The 18,790-nt window shown below is 49.9% G+C and overlaps 2 protein-coding genes across 7 annotated transcripts in view; one reads left to right on the top strand and one right to left on the bottom strand.

Annotated features, from left to right (window-relative positions):
- The window catches only part of Efa6 (Exchange factor for Arf 6), a 69,165-nt gene that overhangs the window by 19,681 nt on the left and 30,694 nt on the right, over window positions 1-18,790 (top strand). The window contains exon 1 of one of the 6 annotated variants that reach the window (XM_033466349.2): window positions 14,136-14,327. The exons of the other annotated variants lie outside the window; for them this stretch is intronic. Coding sequence (XP_033322240.2) covers window positions 14,220-14,327 — 108 coding nt within the window. The 5' untranslated portion in view covers window positions 14,136-14,219. Of the gene's footprint in view, window positions 1-14,135; window positions 14,328-18,790 lie in introns of those variants that run through there. 6 annotated transcript variants of the gene reach the window in all.
- LOC143258907 (putative tubulin polyglutamylase TTLL9) lies at window positions 995-5,195 on the bottom strand. The gene is made up of 4 exons (XM_076519453.1): window positions 5,004-5,195; window positions 3,416-3,878; window positions 2,575-2,865; window positions 995-1,443 (listed from the first exon to the last, which is right to left on the bottom strand). The coding sequence occupies exons 1-4, from the start codon at window positions 5,193-5,195 to the stop codon at window positions 995-997; spliced, it is 1,395 nt and encodes a 464-aa protein (XP_076375568.1).

The raw sequence follows: 18,790 nt of genomic DNA, 5'->3' as shown, positions 1-18,790 counted from the left end.
AGTGCTTAGCATAATAATCAGGGAAGCCCATTACTTTCGTTCGCTCAATCATTTTAATGTCTTACATAGGGGGTACGCTAAACCTGCGGTCGCTTTACAAGAACGAGACGAGACCGAACTTATTTACACTTTCCCACTTTCTTCTTACAATATAACCATGCTTGTACTAAGAAATTCCCTCGATCGTTTTCTATCAGCGAATTTTTACGGCGTCGTCAATTTTTAAGCAAAAAATGTGAAACCGGCCATTACCGGCACGGTAGGTTTCATGAAGCATTTTATAACAATGTAGTTAAGAGAAAAGCGACGGCATCGAACGTGTAAAATCGACTTCTTCGCAGCGAGAATGCAAAAAATGAACCGGAGAATTTTGTCAGCAAGGCTGAGGAGAAGTCGATTTTCGAAATAGTAATACAGTAATGTCTCTCTAATTGATGCTTAGATTGTCCACGAAAATGGACAATTTGGGGAGAGGAGATACGATTATTCGAGTCTCGTTTTTATAGTCGTTGGCGATCTATAACTATAAAAACGAACCGCAAGGCTCGAATAATCGCATCTCCTCTCCCCAAATTGTTCATTTTTGTGCACAATCTGTGAGTCAGTTAGGGAGACATTATATATATGGGGGCTATAAACAGGGCTGGCGAAAAGTAGATTCTCGAAACAGCAAGTAGATTGCAAATATCTTTATGATAGATACGACGATGATACAAATATTTGTGTGTATATATATACACAAATATTTATATATAATATATATATATACACACACAAATATTTGTATCATCGTCGTATCTATCATAAAGATATTTGCGATCTACTTGCTGTTTCGAGAATCTACTTTTCGCCAGCCCTGTTTGTTAGTCACGGCGCAGGCGAAGAGCGAATCGTTCCCGATTGAACTCTGCAGGAAGGCGGTTCACCGGGGCTGCACGATCTATTATCACGACACGGCGCAAAGAACGGTTTAAACGCACCTCGTTCGTTTCAGTTACCAGCCTCCGCAGCCGCTGTGCGCTTTATTGCGTCTTCCGTTCAAACAATCCCGCAGCTGACGTAACTGTTCGACGCGGTTGTTCGTCGCGCCGAGGAAGATGTTGAGCTTTCGTACGTCGTTCGGCGGCTCGCCGCAGATCGAGGGATTAGGGCAAGCGGTGAAAACCGGACCGTCGTTCCACAGGAGATCGAAGCCGCCTATCCTGGTCTCCAGACCCGAGAAACGACCCTCGAGGTCGAGCACGTTCAAGGTGTCGTCGATGAGATCGAACTTCAGTCGATAATCCTCCCTATCGGTGCCGGTCAACGCCGGGGACGCGTTTATTTCGAGCAGCCACGGCTTCAGGTCCTCGTCCAGCAGGACATCGTAGCCGTACAGCTCGAACGAGTTTTTCCCTGGCATGATCACCGGCTGCACCGCGAGCAGGCTGGCCATTATCACGCCTGCAACGTTGGTCTCTCTCACGACTATGCTATCGACGATGTTTATAATAATTCTGCGCTTTGTTCGACAATTTTTCCCCAGTTTAACAGCCGTTTATCCAAGTGAATTGCCGAAAATTTACCAATAATGTGGCGATTTAAATAAATCGGGTCACGAAAGACCCGGTAACCGCAGGCCGAGGGTTAATAAACCGTCGATCATTCGAAGAAACCTTGAAAGAGATTGATCGACCGAATACATGTAAACCTATCTGTTATTTTTGTAAAAATGAAAATCCATTTTACAGAATGATAATTAATATTTCGACGACGACTGAGATTACGATCTCCCGTCTGCAATGTGTTAACAAGAACGATTAGGCATTTTTTCCTTCGAGAAAGAAACAGGATATATCGTGTTCACCGTGAGCAGGCGCGTAGAAAAAAAAACTCGATGGATTCAGCGATTCATGCTGTTAAGAAATATCTTATCTGACCGCGACTGGTTATCGCGTGATTAGTCGCGAATACAAAGATCTTATGAAACACCGAGTAATATCGATTTGTTTTTCCGATTCTTGGCAGCAAGATCGCCGGAACTATGGCAGAAATGATTTAACGCTTTATCTCCTAGATGCGGGAGAAGAGATTGTAGAAATAAAATATGAGGTCGTCGCGGTGCGACCGACTAGATAACGGGAGCTCCCACCCCATCGTGCAAGGGTTAGAAGTGGATTACGGTTAAGAAATTCCATTTCGAATGGATCCGAGAGGGTGCTGCGGGGAACGACGAGTAGGAGGAATGCGACTTCAAGGCCGAGTGCGACAGCGGACACGCGTAACACGTTTAACGGTGCAATAAACACGGAATAGGAAGTATGATTTATCGGCGGTGTAGACGAGGATCGGAGCAGCCGAGTTTATTACTTGTCCGTGATATTTTCTCGCTTCTCTATCTTGCGCGGAACTTAAAGCGAATGTTTTCGCTTAAAAATAGCCTGAACCGATTCGAGCGCGAGGGTCGCACGATTAAACCAAGAGAGTTCGAAGAAGAAGAAGAAGAAGAAGAACATCGTGAAGGAAAGGCTTCCCTGTCGCGCAACTTCTCCAAACTAGCTAACTTTCCGCGAGTATCTTAACCGGAAGACTGACCCGAGATCCTCTGGAACAGAGCCTCGACGGCTTCGACTCCGTGCCTGGCGGTCAGATACTCCCTGACCTTAACCAACGCCCACTTGCACCCTTGCTTCGCTTCCCTCCTCGGCTCGGTCCCGTTGCTTTTCAACTGTATCGCCATGTTGGTCAGATGCACCCTGTTGTCGTCGATGTTATCCAGATCGAACAGCTCCGTGGACAGCCGCGCGAACCCCTCCCTGGCCAGCCAGGCCCTCAGAGGGTGGAACGAGGTCACCAGCCCGTAAATACGGAGGTCGAACTTCCTTCCTGCAATGGTTCACGAACTTTCGGCACGTTCGCGCGCGGAGAAACGGCCGATAACGCGTCGCGGAGCATCCGCAAGCCCCTGGAAGACCTCCGAAGAAAGCTGCCTTTGAAGCGTTCGACATTCAGCCGTCTTTCTCTTCTTTCGGCGCCGCGCGCCACAAAAGCCCCGCGGACTTCAGCTTCGGCCCTCGCTTTCGGGGGCATTGAAGCATCCGTCGCCGTGGTACCGGCATTCTTCGAGGCGATAAACGCCTCCCGAATCGCCGATACGTGGCCGAGACCTCGAACGCGCGATCGGCGATCGCTCCAGCAAGGATTTCCGTGGAACGCGAATCGTTCGCTTCGGTTACCAGAAGAAGGACTTCTCGATCGTCCGAATTAACTCGGAAATATCAGTATTTCCGACGCATTTAACGCGTATGCAGGCTGGCGATCTATTGCATTAACGACCCCTTAAAGAAGTATAGCGAGTTTGCAACGAATTACTTCAATTTCAACGAATCTCTGTTCCGAGGTTCCGGCCACGTTTAGGCGATCAGGGATCACGCACCTGCCAGTAGATAAGGATTCTCCACGTATCTCTGCACGATGAAGGTCTCTATCGGTGTCTCCAGCTGCTGGCAGTTGAACTCCTTCGCCCTCCACTCGGCCAGGTCCTTCAGCTTCCTGAAGAGGAAGATCCCTCTTCCCTGCGATCGCCCGGCAGGCTTCACGATCCACGTAGCCCCAGGTTGCTGATGATACTCCTCGGTGAACAACAGATAATCGTTGGGCAGCTCGAAAGTAAGCGGCATGGCGTCGCACAGTTCCGCTTCCGCGATCTTCTTCGACTTCAGCAACAGTTTCTTGTAGCGTCTCAAGTTTCGATAGAGATAGTTCTTGCGTGTCAGCTCGTAATGGTTCCGAAAGTGAGGGATCTTCTGATGGGTCGTCAGCTTGGCGTCCAGGGCCTGACGGGCGTCGTTGGTCTCGCACCACCACAGATGCCAGCCGAGATCGTTCGGGTCGGTGATCTTGCGAACGGTTTACAACGAATGCTGTTATCGGCTGTTGATTGGATTAGGAATAGTTGAGCTCGAGAGCTATGCCGGGATATAGTTCGCCCGAATATCGGGCAATTTGTTTCGAGCCGGCTGAATTGCTAGATACCCGGCCGGCATATTTATGAGGTATTAAAGGCACGGGAACGGGATCGATATCTCGTGGCGCCTGCGATGCCATCGAACATTCGCGCGGAGGATGGCCGAAATTTGATGAAAATTTGCTCTTCGAGGCGGCCGACTCCTCCGTTTATCTTTCATTTCGAGCAGAAGAGAATCCAGGAAGCTACTCGCCTTTCAAGGCTGGCCGAGACTCGGCCAATTTAAAAGTATAATTCGGTCATTCGTCGCGTCTAGGATCGCGCTAGCAGGCTATCAACCCTTTTTTCCACTCGAAGCCACTTTATCACCGAAACCGATGCGTCTCTTTCGACCTACAGCATCTCATTTTTACACGATTCATCTTGCGTCTTGTGCACGCGATATTAAGTCTGTCGACCGACGCAATGCTCACATATTTAACGACGTTTTCAATGATTTTGAAACGCGACGTAGTCTAACATCAAAGGGTTGAAACAATGTATAGTCGAGCCGATACGTTTCGATGGCTCGACCGTGTCAATCCGAACGCTTCTCTATGCACCGAACGGTTTTAAATAGCAGCTACTCGCCGCTCCGCTAAATCACTGGCCGAGTCTGAACCGGCCTTTGGATCGAGTGTTAAACGTTGAACGCCGCCGCGAATAAATCTAATAAGTGTCCGAGAAGGGACAAGTTCAGGTAAAGCCGAGGCTCCGGGGAAAAAAGTCGGAATTACCATCGGCGAAATTAAACGTGTTTCCCCGGAGCCCGGGGGCGGCACTCTATTCACGATCTAGGATCAAGGCTGGCGTTGTTCGCCGGCGGACAATGTGGATTTTCGCATAATCGTGGCCCCGCGTCCTTCCATACCGGGGAGGATAACCGGGCGGCTTTTAACACGGTTTTGTTCGACCGTGGAAGCCTCTAAAGGGGATCTCGGAGGTCCGATTTCCCACCCTCTGGTCACGGATCTCCTCGTTAAGGTCCGCGGCTCATGAATAAGGGACATTCCATTACCTGGGTCCAACCTCTCGCCAGCATCACCTTAACCTGCGTCGAGGGAAAGTCGCAGCGGAACTTGACGACCTTGTCCTCCGCGTTCTGCTTCTTTTTCCCGGTCGAATTCCGCAGTTTTCGGCCAAACGCCGGGCTAGGCTTCTCCGTCGCCGAATCCGCGGTTTCGCGGTCCGACGCCGCCTGCCTCGACATATCTGTCTCTGGATCCGTGTACGCGGATTAATCCGTGATCCGCGCCGCGTTTCACCGATCCACGAAACAATCGAGAAGAGAGACGCGTTGTTTATCGCGGCAAATAAATTTCCGTTGCGCGATGCTCGTCCGAGCGGCTTCAATTCCGTCGGATTTCGTTCTTCCGCCGCGTAATTGGATTTGCGCGTCCCGGATTACGTCTGGCTGGCTGGAATTGCAGCTTTGCGGGGCGTTCTTCGGTTAGGCGAACGAATTCGCCCGCAACATTCCGCGGAAAGAAAAATGCTTTATGTAAGCCTCGATCGGAGCACCCCGGCCCGCGCGCGCGCTTCCACGGAAATTATTAGAATATATCCGATTACGTAAAGAAACTCGACCCGTGCGTCGCCTGCCAATTTTTCATCTTCTTCCCCGTTGAAATTCTCGCCTGATGGCGCGGGAAGACAGATTACGGCGTGTCTTCTGTACTTCGACGAGGCGATGGCAGAATCAAATGTTACTTGTTGTTTATTCCAGCCTCGAACGCGAGGAATGGACTCGGTTTACGTTCTCCTATTGCAGTTACCTTCTTTCTGGGCCAATCCCCTAACAGGATTCGTTATACAGCGTGTTCCATAACTGTGTTAACACGCGGAAAGTGGTGGTTCCTGAGGTGATTTGAAGTAGCTTTTTTTTCCTTGACGGAAATGCAATCAGCGGCTTCGTTTACGAGTTATTAACGAAAATCTCTGACCAATTAGAGGCGAGATCGGCTGATAAGCAGAACCAAGAACCATAGAAAGTAGAATATTCTGCCGAAATTCATCGACTAGTCTCAAATTTCCCGTCGATCGTTTCTCGATCGAGCAACTTGCACGCCGACGAACAGGTGTAATCGCGCCGAAGAAAGCACTTTAATTGATAAATCTAGCCCGGAAACGCCGCCGGCAGGAAAGTAGAGGATGCTCGGCTTGCAACGAGTATACATTCTTGATACACGTCCCCATTCCGAGCACGTACGCGATATTATTTGCTTGGAACCATGTATGTTACCGTTAGCCGTGCACGGGAACGGTTGGAAGTAGCAAAATTTCAGCCCAGTTTTCATCCTCCGCCCCTCCCCTCGAATATTACCGGCAATATCGAGCTGGTAGCAGAGGGTGAAGTGCGGATAAAACGGCGCGATATACGGTGTAAGCTTCTTTTCTGTTGCACCGAGCGAAACGGGATGGCAGGCAAGCAAGCGAGCTCCCATGGGTGACCCGACCAATTCGCGTATTAATTTCGCAGCCGTGATTACGGAACACCGATGCACTTGCCGGCGAACAATGCCGAATGGACTGTTTACTGCCTCGAACGTTTCCTTTCATCGAGTAATTCGATTCTGTTGTGCGAACGGTTTTAAGGGATGAAAGGGCCGCGGAGCGAGGGCGGCAACGTGCCATGAAATTTTCCAACCCGTTCACGCCATTCTGTTTGCTCCCGCTCTGTAATTCATCTGCGAGTTGCTACGTTCGTCTTTGGAACGCCGGTTCGCGCGGGTTTCGGAGCTCGAGTTTCCGTGCAGTTGCAACTCAATTTTTATTTTTAACAAACGTATAACGAAAGGAACTCGTTGCGTCGTTTTAGGCGGGTCTTTCCTTGTTTTTCCAGTTAAAAACAACGATCGATTTTCCTTGTTTTCCATTGGTAAAAGCAGGGCGCTCGCGCGACTCTGCAGATGTAGACTGCAAAATCTAAGCGAATGCAACGTTTGAAACGTTTCGAACGGATATTTGGTTGTCGAACGCTTCGTCTATCGCCGTTGTTCGGTTACTTAACCTTTTTCACCGCGATTTCTCTCTTAAAGCCGCGTTGGCTGGAAATTCTTCGCCACTAATAAATTCTCAGACGCGAAAGAAAATTTATGTCGACCGCGTGCCGGCCTTTGCTTCCACGTTTTCGAACGCAATCTACTAAAATACACGCTACGTGCAGCTCCTTTCGGGTCGAAATAAAATTCTGCTCCTTTGTTATCGATGTTCAAACATCAAAGTCGGTGCAACAGAAAAGAAAGCGTAAACTCAAGAGTTTATACATTGCGAGAGCGTTAAGATACTGTTCCATGCAACCTTGCGCTCATGCAACATCCGCGGATCTAATGGTTAAACTTTATTTCTTTAAAAACAAAGTACACGCCATTAAAAAGCTTATCGGCCTAACAGCCGACGTGTCGGAAAATCGCACGAGAGTTAACAAACCCTTCCCGTTCGTGCAGCAAACGCGGACGGAATCTTCCATCTAACAGTTTCGTTACCAAATGCGATGCTCTTTCTTGCAACGGGGCTGCCGCCGCGGTGCAGCTGCGAATAAAAACTAGAATTTATTGAACGCGGCGAGGACCGCCATGGATAAATAAACCGGAAGAATACCAGTTTGCCCCCTAAATCCTGCGCAGACCCGATATCCTCCGGAGTCTCCGGCGCGCGCTCGTAGAACACGCTCCGAGGTTTCGAGCGCTCCGAGAATGCAGCGAGCCCGACCGGTCTCGGCGGATGAACCGCGTCGGTTTACGAATTACAAATTCCGTGCACGACCGTTGACAATCGTCGTTCGCAGAAGCAGCTCGTCGGTGCATCGGCGGCGACCCAGTGGTTTCGTTCGGCCGCTCTAGATAAAGAACGGCGGCGCGCGCGCGCGCGGTTCGCGAAACATGTCGCGTTCCGATTCACGGATCGCGAAGGGCGTAGGTGGTGACGTTCGAAGCGGTGCGGTGGCACGGTCAAATGCACAGTTATCACGGCGTGACATTGACACAACGTATCAATGATCGTGGTCATGCATCCCCGACGGAATCGGACGTCCCCTTATCTCTGGTTAGGCGCACGGCACGGCACGAACGAGAAGGAAAGCGAAACGGAAGAGCCGAACGATAGACGGAGAGGGGAAGAGAGACCGAGGAAAAGAGAGTGAGAGAGAGGGGGAGGGAGGGAGGCAGAGGAACGCCAAGAGTCTCGACCGGAAGCAAACGGTGGGCGATAACACCGATATAAATAGCTATTATTTTCCACCCACGTGGACTCTGTATTCTGTACGCTGTACACCGTGGCGTGACGATTGGCTCTGTCACAGTCACGGTTTCTCAGTTCTCGCCGAGCCGGCAACGAGCACGCGGCGCCCGGACGCTCCGCTTCTGCCAGCCCCCCACATGCTCGACCGTGTCATCGCGATTTTGAAAAGAACCGAACGCGGTCCGTCGCGCTGAATAGCTGTTTAATTGGTGACCTTGATGGCCGATTCGTGTCGCCCATACGCGAGGGTAACGATACGCCGCGTCGGGCCGGGCCGGGCCGCGCCGCGGTAGTAAAACCAACGAGGCCATAAAGAGAGCTTCCAGCCCGGGCGGCGATTAACGAAGGGTATCATAATAGCGGCAAAGTGGCATCGGTGTTCTCCGCAGAAACGCGCCCTCCCGTTCTCCGTCTCTTTTAGACCACTTTTGCCCCGTTTCCGTCGAATACCGAACACGCTCGCGGATCCAAGAAAGGCTCGAGCCTCTGTTTATGGGCTCGCTGAGTTTATTAGCGCGTTACGAGCTGCCGAGGGAATGCCCTGGAATAATTAGCGTTACATCCAGTTTTTAGACACTCTTTTTCCGAATATTTTAACTCCCGTTTCGTCCGCGTATGTATGTGCCCGGCTAGATACCGTTTCCGTCCGCTGCGTTCGCTCTCGTTTTAATAGTTTTATCGTTTCGCGGGACCATTTAAACGCAGCATTAAGAATCGAGCGTAGAATTAAAAGTGTAAGAATTTAACGCAGAATCCTAGATCAACGATCGCGTTATTCTTTTTTAATACGACAATCTACTCTGTCTCGAAAACCGCGAGTTCGATCGGTTCGTTCTAGAGACGTTTCGGCTTTTCAACGAACGATAAATCTCGTCGCGGTAGGTCATCCGACGTTGATAAGGATTGTTTTTTATGGGCGTGTAACGCGTCTCGTGCGCTGCTCACGATAGCAAATTAACAGCGCGGAACTAGTTACTTTACGATGCGATCCTGTTGTAATAATTGGTTTGCTGCGCGTCCGTTTCGTTCAGAAAATCTTGAAATCTCTGTCTCCCGATGAGCGATAGAAAGGGACAGCTGGTTGGACGAAAATTTAAGCGGTACAGTAATGTCTCCCTAATTGACGTTGACAATTCGTAACTGTGTGGCGGACCAGACATAAAAAGACACGTCCTTCAAAAGCGGGGTGTGCATATGCCTTTTTCGGGTTTTCCCGACGCAAGGCGTACACACCGCAATAAAACAATAAAAACGTTGGGACACAGCTTCGGACCATAGGTCCCGGATCACCCCGGTCGGAAAATCTTCGGGAAAGGCCTTCGCCCTTCCCAAGGACTTTCCCTTACCAATAAATACGAGGACCTCTCGACCGGCAGACGTTAGTTAGCAAGTTTTCCTCCGACTCTCAACGTGTCCATATTTCTGTCTCATCCGTCACTCGCTTACCTTTACCTTTTACACACTGTACCTCATCGCCTTTTTGTTACAAGTTATATTAAAGTTCTCGTTATATAAAAACCAAAAAAAACTCTCTCGGATTATTTTATATAAACCGTCGCAGAGTAACCCCTGCGACAAAACTGTAAAAATAATCGTATCTCCTCTTCCCAAATTCTCCATTTTCGTGCAGAATCTCAGCGTCAGTTAGGGAGACATTACCGATGTCCAGCGTCCCGCCAGCAACGCGCCAGCGATCTTCTCGCAAATCGGTTAAAAAATGCGGCGCTCTCGTCGAGCGGTGATTTCCGGCATTCCGAAACGAATCTCGAAACAGCGGTATATATTTTCGTGTTTGGGCAAACCGGCGCGAACTTCCGGCCCGACTGAATGGCTTCGAGCGAGATGGGTGTTTAGCGACGGGACACGCCCAAAATCCAATTTAGAGGCGAAACAAGCCCGGCGCCGGGGAAAAATCGATGGTAACACGCGTTTCGGGTCAACGAGTGCTGCAGCAGCACGCGATAATTGATGCCGATTGCAGTCACGTGTTGGCAAGGAACACAGTTGGTCATGCGAGAGGGTCCCGCGCGCGGCGCACGCGAGTCGCCGCTCGCCACTCGCCACTCGCCACTCGCCACCAACGAGCGAACAGGTCGACGTGTCATTCTCGTCACGCGCTGGTCACCGACCGAACACCATGATACCCGTGTAACCACGCGTGCAGGCGCGCGTGTCGGTGCACCCTCGGATCCGGAGGATGCTTCATCCCCCCATTTAGCTCCGCTTCCGTGAGCCTTACACTGTTTCCCTTCGTGAAATAACTGTTGCGTTCGCTCGAGCTCGTTGTTACGCCGCGCCGCGCCGCAACGGCGAGAATCATTTCCTCCTCCTGGTCCCGCCTCTGGCCGGCGATGAGTTTCAATGGAAAAATACCATTATTTTATAATGCGTGAAACTGTAAGAAGAAAGATCGGAAAGCGATCATTTGGTCTAGCGTTAAACAAGTTGACGAGACTAGTTAATCTCTCTCGTAAATGCTTCCACGCGCAGTTTGATGACAGGAAAATCCAGAAGCGACGCGAAAACTTTCTGCAGCAGAGACTCGCGTCGCCTCGTAAATCAGCGCGCGAAGTCGCGGGCCGCGAAGAACCGAGCGACGAATGTTTAAATTGGACGAACAGCTTGCAAGCGTGACATTTTAAAACGAAGTTACCAATTCACGCCGCTCTGCTAACGACAGAATCGTCTTTCCGAAGCTCGTTACAGAGAAGAAATTCCCGGCTAGGAACGCCTCTGCCGCGGCGCCGAGGTTCTAATTAACGGCCTCCCCTAAATAAGCGGATTTATCCGACCGATTCGAAGAAATCCTTAACGAAACTAAGCCTCCGCTCCATTAGCCTTCGAAAATCTGAAATCCAATGAGCCGGGACCGCCGCGATTAACTTTAATCCATTGAAGCAGCGCGGAGGAGATAAAAGTCCATTCGGTGGCTGTTTCCGTGAGAGCGCCGCGCCGCGACGTTCAAAGGGAGAAAACAAGATAAGAAAAAGAATCGAGACGGAAAGTCGCTTTCGTCGGGAGTCCTGTAGAATCCTTGGGCGCAACGGAAAGTGACCAAAACGCGTTTGAAAGTTCCATTCGATGCCCCGTTCCCCGGCCGCTCCCGTAAACGAAAACATCGGTCTTTATCTTCGGAGGGCAAAGGAAGCGGAGCTCAAAGAAGACAACGACGGGACCGGTGCTCGAAAGGAAGAAAGCAGCCGGGGAATAATAACGGAGTGTTTACCTTGGCCCTCCTCCGCGCGCCCCTTATTACGATTCGCGACGGGATCCATTTTTGCGGAGCCAAGAAGCTTCGCCGTTCCGTTCCAACGCTCAAAGCGTTTCCCCGCCTCGTCTCGGCGAGCACTCTGCCCCGACTCGGATACGGTCGCCGGGATGGGATCGATATCGGCACGCCGCGTCGACAAGAAATATGGAAATCCGTCGGGCTAGACGGTGGCAAGAAATAATGTAAATTCGATCTCCGCTCCGGTTCGCCCCGCGAGCATGAAAGCGGACCCCGGAGCCCCTAACACCCTTAATTTCGCGTGCAAATGCGGTCCGTCGAATGCGAACAGCCCTGCCCGGGATCGCCGAGATCGCCGGCAGAGAACCGGTGTCGTGTCGTTTATGCCGTCTCGACGACGCTGATTCATTCCAACGAATGCCCGAGAGGCAGGACCTTGTTCAAAATCCACGCGAAATCAGCCGACCCGAGCCCACGGAACTTTGCAACGGATCTCGTCGTACTTTATCCTCCCCGCCGTGTAAGCGATTCAGAAAAATCTTCGCAGACCGCGAACGAACGTCCGCTTCGGTCGAACTTCTTCATCCGCGAGCCGTTCGTCGAACTTCTTTGTCGCCTCGAATTTCCTGCGAGAACCAGATTTCGTACGAACACGCGTTAGGCTCCTTGCGCACCGTTTTGGAACGATCGATCCGCGACTGCTTTCGAACGCGAGTCCCGCCGTTCTTGTTGCACCTCCTAAAATACGTACTCGAAGCGTAATCTAACTTCGACCGGAGTCGTTTCGAGTTGACATCGAATCCGTTCCGAACGGTAGAAAAAAACTGCGAGCCAACAAATCGTTGTGCTTCGATCATCTCGGGAAGTTTGAAGTTGTAATTGAATCTGGGTCGCCGGCGCGGACTTTGAACAATGTCCTTTTCGATTCGATCAATTTCGCTTCGACTTCGCGATCAAGGTGCAGAGGCTCGTCGATTCCCGTAACCGCGCGCGAAACTTGCAGATTCGATGATCGAAACGACGCGAAAATTGTTCGTTCGATTGTTCTCGAGCCTGTTCTCGCGCGAATTGCGCGCGGAGCCCGTCGACGTTACGGCACTCCGAGGGGCGTCGAATGATCGCTGACCTTGAACAGTCGGAGCCAGAGAGACCGAGTTATTCAATGGTCGGAAATGGTTCGTCAATGGCGGTTAACCTAACGGCTCTTATTACGCAAAACAGTCGACGGTTTACGATTACGTTGTTACGTACGAAAATGCTCTTCCTTTTAGCAACAATTCGCAGCCGTTCCATGACAATGCCCCCCCCCCCCCCGAGAACGTAGTTACGAGAGCCAATTACGGTTCATTGTAACGAAATTATCGATACACTTGCGCTTAATGAAATTTCAACGCGTCCATTGTTTCTTGAATGGCGCCGGGCCCGATCGGCTCCGACGGATAAACGAATAATAATGTCGCGCTTCCATTTCTTTCACTTCACCCTCCAATTTATGAATTATTAACGCAATTTAGATCGCTCGTTCGCCATTGTGACTCGCCTCCTTCCTCGTTCGCCTCGCTTCAACGGCGTACTCTCTGGAAAAAGAAACTCCTCCGACGATTAATAGTCTTCTAATTATCTATGCTTTTGCCGCGAGCTTGCTGCAAGCCCAACATCTTTTCGCAGTTTCAAGGAAATTCTCAACTTTCGAAACCTTCGGTAAACAAATGTATTTTCGTTTAAATTGCACGTTTAAAAAGACTTGTCTCGGTTTTCACGCTCAGGGACCTACACTGATTGGAGGTCCCACGGCTTCCGTGTAATTACAACATTGGGCACACTTGGAAAGCGACATTCCAGTAGCCCGTATACAATTACAATATTTTACGATTTCTCCTGCAAAATGTAACTCGAATATCATTCTAATAGATTCGATTCTTTTTACTTGTTATTCGATCTAATTTAATCATGATAACGATACGATAATAATAAAACATAGCTGCAACAATGATTCTGTTCTTTTTTTACCATCATCTTGGAATATTTTTAATTCGCATTAATCGCAAGAAATATACAGCAAGTATAAATAATACATTGGCACCTGTAAATTTGTTTAATCTTCCTAAGCCACGGAGTTGTAGTAGATGCGCGAAAGCTGTGTCCATTGATCGAACGGCGCCCGATTGAGCAACAAACGAATTCGCAGACAGCATTTCACTTTTCTATATCGGCAGGGACACGGATAATGGCATAGTGCCACGGGCGCGGAGTAGAATGGGGACCGGACGTCACGGTTACTTTTTCTGTTGTTTCTCTCGCGCCGGGGCGCCCAAGGTCCGGAAGCGCATCAGCTTTCTGGGACACAAGCGTCGATGGTCAGCCGTGGCGGCAACCTTAGCGGCCGAAAATACACCCGGGGCACAAGGAAGAGGAGACCGTGCCTCCGTGATAAATTCTGCCGCGCGGCGCGGCGCGTATCGCGGCGGAACCGTCAACAACAGTTAACACGCGATTCCTCGAGTCGCCCATTTGTCCCGGGGTGCGTTACACGTGAGCATACAGCCAGTTGGACACCGGCCCAGGGAAAGTCAATGTCACGACACGACACGACACGACACGGCACGGCACGACAGACAAAAATACGGCGCTGGCTGCCAGCGAGACGTCGCCCGAATTCTAATCCGTGACCGAGATTCCCGATCAGTTCGGTCTCGCGTATTTCGCTACGTGGTTGATGTTCCCGGTCCCGGCTGCGTCGCATACCGAGGGACGTGCCTTTCGCAAATGCCCAGTTTCGCCTACGGCCTCTTGTGTTGCTGCCGGCCCCTTGATCGATACTTGTCCAGACACACCGACCGATTCGATCGCGTCCGCTATACACCCCTCTACCAGGTGAAAACCCGCGCCTCCTCCGCCAAAACTTTGCTCATTAGTCGGAACAATCGCCGCGTCGGGGCCTTTCATCGTACGGCCAAAGGTTACTCGCGCGATCGCGTCATCCCCTAACGAGATAGGAGCTTTGTCTTGCCGGGCGCTAATCTTGATTACTCGAGGATCGCGAGTTTTACGCGTTTATTCGAGCGTGCGATCGCAGGACTTCGAGGATACAAACTTCTAGGCAACTATCGTCCAAGTTGCCCCAAGGAATTCCGATTTTCCAACGACGATCTACCGCGATTTACCGAAAGCATCCGCTTTGCAAACGGTCCGAGCGTCTTCTTCCGTCGAAAGGCTTCTCCACACGCTTCAGTTTCATCCCCTTGCGAAACGAAAGAGCTCTCGTATCTCTCGACTTTTGCCCGGTGTTCGTCTTGTTTTCTAATTAATACGTGTCTCGACTCGACCGATTATTCGAAGATCCATGGAAGCGTCCGTTTTAATTGAATTGTCGAGCAGGGTAAAACGGTACGGGGGTTGCGAGCAAGTGCAGTAGTTATTTCCAGGCGTATATTGCGACGCTGATAAATGTTCCCGGCGCAGGTGATTTGTTAATGGCCTGGCAGACAGTTTGTTGAACTTCCTGGGCTCCGGAGTTCTAGGACGTTCCCCTTTCTGTCTTCGCAAATTCCGCCGCTCTGTCACTGTTGGTCCGCCCACGCTGACTTCATTAGAGGGTATCACTTACCGCGGCCGAGTGCTTTCGCGTATAAAGCTCGCTAATTTTCCGGGATACCTTCTTCGAGACATTCTGTCCGTTTTTGGAGAAAGTTCGTTCCATCGAAGCATCCTGCGAACAATGTTTCCGATGACAACGGAGCTCGCGGGAAATTCTTTCGGCGCAAATTCCGCAGGTGGAGAACAGCCAAATCGACTAATATCTTTAGAATTTCTGGTAAAATTGGAACAATGCGAGCCAGCTAAAAGCAAAGGACAATATTGTCATCCGTCCGTAGTTACGGATGAAAATAAACTCGCGACTTCGTCCGAAATCGTTTGGCAGAAACACGCTTGTTCCTATGATTTTTGCTATTCGCGTCGTTGATTCGCGCAGCTCCGAGCGCCGCGTGTCCCGATATTAATCACTCGATTAGCCAGTGAATGAACGTATTTGGGAAAAAGTTCGGAAAATCCGTCCGCGTATAATTTGCGCCATTGAAACGCGAGGAAACCGCGCGTCGCGGCTCTCGAACTGGATCGGATCCGTCGTCGTCTCTCGCCCGACCGGCCAAACTTCTCTCACGAAATTATTTCGTAACTCGCGGCTCGATCCCGAGCCCCGACTTTCACGACGTAAATACGTAGGCAAAACTTTCTACGGCGCCCCCGTCCGACGATATTTTCGTTAAATATTGCAGAACGAACGTTGAAGCGATGCTAAACGAGGCCGAGAGATGAGTTAAGCCGATAAAGCGAGCTTTCTTGGAACAATAGAGCAATAATGCGATCTTTCGGGGCCGCTTCGGCGACTAAGACGATTAGTACGGCTGATGTCTCGTTCCTCAATTTTAAAAGAAAATCCGAGCACTCTTCATTATATTAGGGTTTTGCTCGAACGGTCTTGAAGCATGCGTTCTCGCCGATGTACACGGGTCCGTTGAAATACTCGCTGTATTTCTATGAGAACTCTGATCCGATTATACTCTGTACCGTCGGGATGTTGCTGCGACGTTGTCCCCACCACGGCGCCGCGTCACGCCCACTTCGTCGTCGAGCCACGCCCATGGAAATATTTCAGCGTCGTTTATTTATTATTCAACATCGCGCTAAAATTTTCCTCGCGGAATTATATACACCGATGTCGAAAATACTCGAATAAATAAGCAGCTCGTTTGTATCTTCGTAGATGCATCGTCGACTTGACGACTTTGTAGAGAAAATAATCGCGAATTATTTGCTCGTAAAAGAACGGTTTTTTTTCACCGGATCTGATATTCGAACAGTGCTGCTTTTTTAAAATGTAAAGCTTTTAAGAAAACGGGGTTAACGCTTGTCCTATATCTCGATGCAAATTCCGCTGGAATTTGCGATCACGTTCGCGACAGGATCGAGAGAGCTATGAAAAAGCTGGACTATCTAGGCTGCGTTTCACGTTTAGCGCGCAGTCGCCGAGCTAGATTATGCCTCGGCACGGAACATTGTCATCTGCCAGCCGGAAAATGTAAATCTTTGAAATATACATCTCGGGGGCAGGACAGTTTGTCCGTGGAACACGAGGGTCCGTTCACGAGTACATTATCCGCGGTGCTGGCTAATTTCCTTGGTAATTTAATTGCAATTGCTCGGTGACGTTCGTCGTATCTCTGCGTTCATAGTACATTTAACGGTGCCAGCGCTCATACGTTATGCGCGCGCGCGCGCGTGTGTGTGTGTTCTAAGCGGGTTTCTAGCGAGCATAATGCAGTCCGTGCATGCATATTTTCCAAGTAATGTTAGGCGTTCGCCGGCGTAACTGTTCGCGGCTGAAATTGCAAATGTTATTGCAATCCTTACGAATTAATTGGATTTCGTATTCGTGTGCAATGGAAAACTGTACCGAAGATTAGCCGCGTCAAAGATTGACCGCGGACGGAGTAACGACGACTGAATGACTTTATCGCGATGCCGCTGCGAACGACCAGGGATTTTCCAATAGATCTTTGCAAAATAGATTCGAGGAGGATTTTTCATGAACTGTTTATGAAAAATCAGTCGATGAGATTTCAAGTTGTGTTGGGATTCCCAAACAGTCAGGGCACGATGTGTATCTAATGGTACCGGTGATGATGTATCGCGGTATCTACTATATACAGTTTACATCGCCGTCGTTGCCCGCTGACGGATCCGGCGAAAATGTAAACCGATATCTTAGTATCTTAGAACTAAGTAAACTATAGATTAATTTTTGTTCGAGGCTAAAATTTCAACAAGTTGTAACAGGATATCGAAAGCCGTTAAAAATATAGATGTCTTCGTGTCGTTTCATCGAAGCTATTCTTTCGGTTCGGTTGTAGGCACATAAACTCTGTGTAAATTGTGATTTTTACGGACAGAATATAATTTGTCATTCGAAGCTTCGTCCTCTCCGGAATAATCCACTCGAGAAGAAAGGAAGTAGAATTAGCGGACACAATGATATCGGACACCGAAGTCTATCCAATAGACCGCGTTAAGCAAACTTTGTAAGTCAATTATCTCAAGAACGGAGCCCGCTGCGAAGAGATTTTGTTCTTCGTTCTCAATCTTCTATTTCCCGTCGAACGCTGCTCTAGATCTCGGTGATAACTAGCAAATGCAGGATAGGAACGTGGACCGAATGGAAATAAATTTCTAAATCATTTCTAGATCATTGAATTTAATTTGATTCTAAATTATTTCTAATTCATCATTTCTAAATCTTATCTCTTCAAAGTACATTTCTAACGAAGATTTGAAATCGTAGGCGACTTCAGCACGGCAGGCTAAAGCAGCAACGCCGACGATTTCCAAAAATAAATCAACGCGTCCCGCGGCCGGCGCAAGGGTTAAACAGCCTAATTGAAGCACTTGAGCCATTATGTTGCATATCGCGAAGCCAGGAGAAACGGGCACGCGAGGACCCGTGCGCCGAAGCGTCGCGCGCTCGGGCGTCGGGTAAACACGAGCTTGCTCGATATTTAAATTCCCGGCAGCGATTTAAATAGATTTTGTACAGGAATTTACGACGTACGAAGTTGATCGATAGCCGAGCCTGGCTGGAGAACCCGAGGGCCGCGATCTCGCGCGCATCGATTCGCCCGATGGTCTCTGCAAGAAGGTCGGCGTCGGCCGACAAGCCTTCGCTCGTAAATCAATTTCGAGGGTGCAGTTCCCACTCACCCGCTGCGCTCCGATGCGTTCTGCGATAGATTTCGCCTAAGCGGGTCACTCCGGGATGTCCTGGGGACCGAAATTTCGGAGCGGGACCGGCCGAGAACCAGAGAGAGAGAGAGTCGAGAGAGAGAGAGAGAGAGAGAGAGAGAGAGACAGGGCCGGCCGTCTATGGCCTCGGAAGTAATTGGGCGACGCTCTTCCAACCGGAGAATACCCTTTCAACGAGCGTCGATATTTCTGCGAGGAAACAGGGCCCGCTAACAATGACATCAAGATTTCAGGCCGGCTCCAATTGAACGGCTTATTGCGACAAGTTGGCTTGCCGCGAGTCGATACTGATCCTGGAGCACCGGTTCTTGGGATGCTTCGGGCAGGGCTTCGAAACAGTTGCGACCTCGGTTTCGGCTCTTCGAGCTGTTACGGAGAACCGAAGAAGTCTCATAACTGTCCGCAGAACCGATATTATATCTAGTCTGTGGAGGTACATTATTTTTCGGTTCTGGCTTCCGGTTCTACGCGATCGATTTAGAGAGCCTACTTTTCAGAGCGCGCACCCATATGTGTCGACAAACACGAAGTGTCGCTGT

The sequence above is a fragment of the Megalopta genalis genome, chromosome 3 (assembly GCF_051020955.1).
Source record: "Megalopta genalis isolate 19385.01 chromosome 3, iyMegGena1_principal, whole genome shotgun sequence".
Taxonomy (NCBI): domain Eukaryota; kingdom Metazoa; phylum Arthropoda; class Insecta; order Hymenoptera; family Halictidae; genus Megalopta; species Megalopta genalis.
The sequence above is the reverse complement of the archived record's forward strand: the minus strand, read 5'-3'. Positions and strand labels throughout refer to the sequence as shown.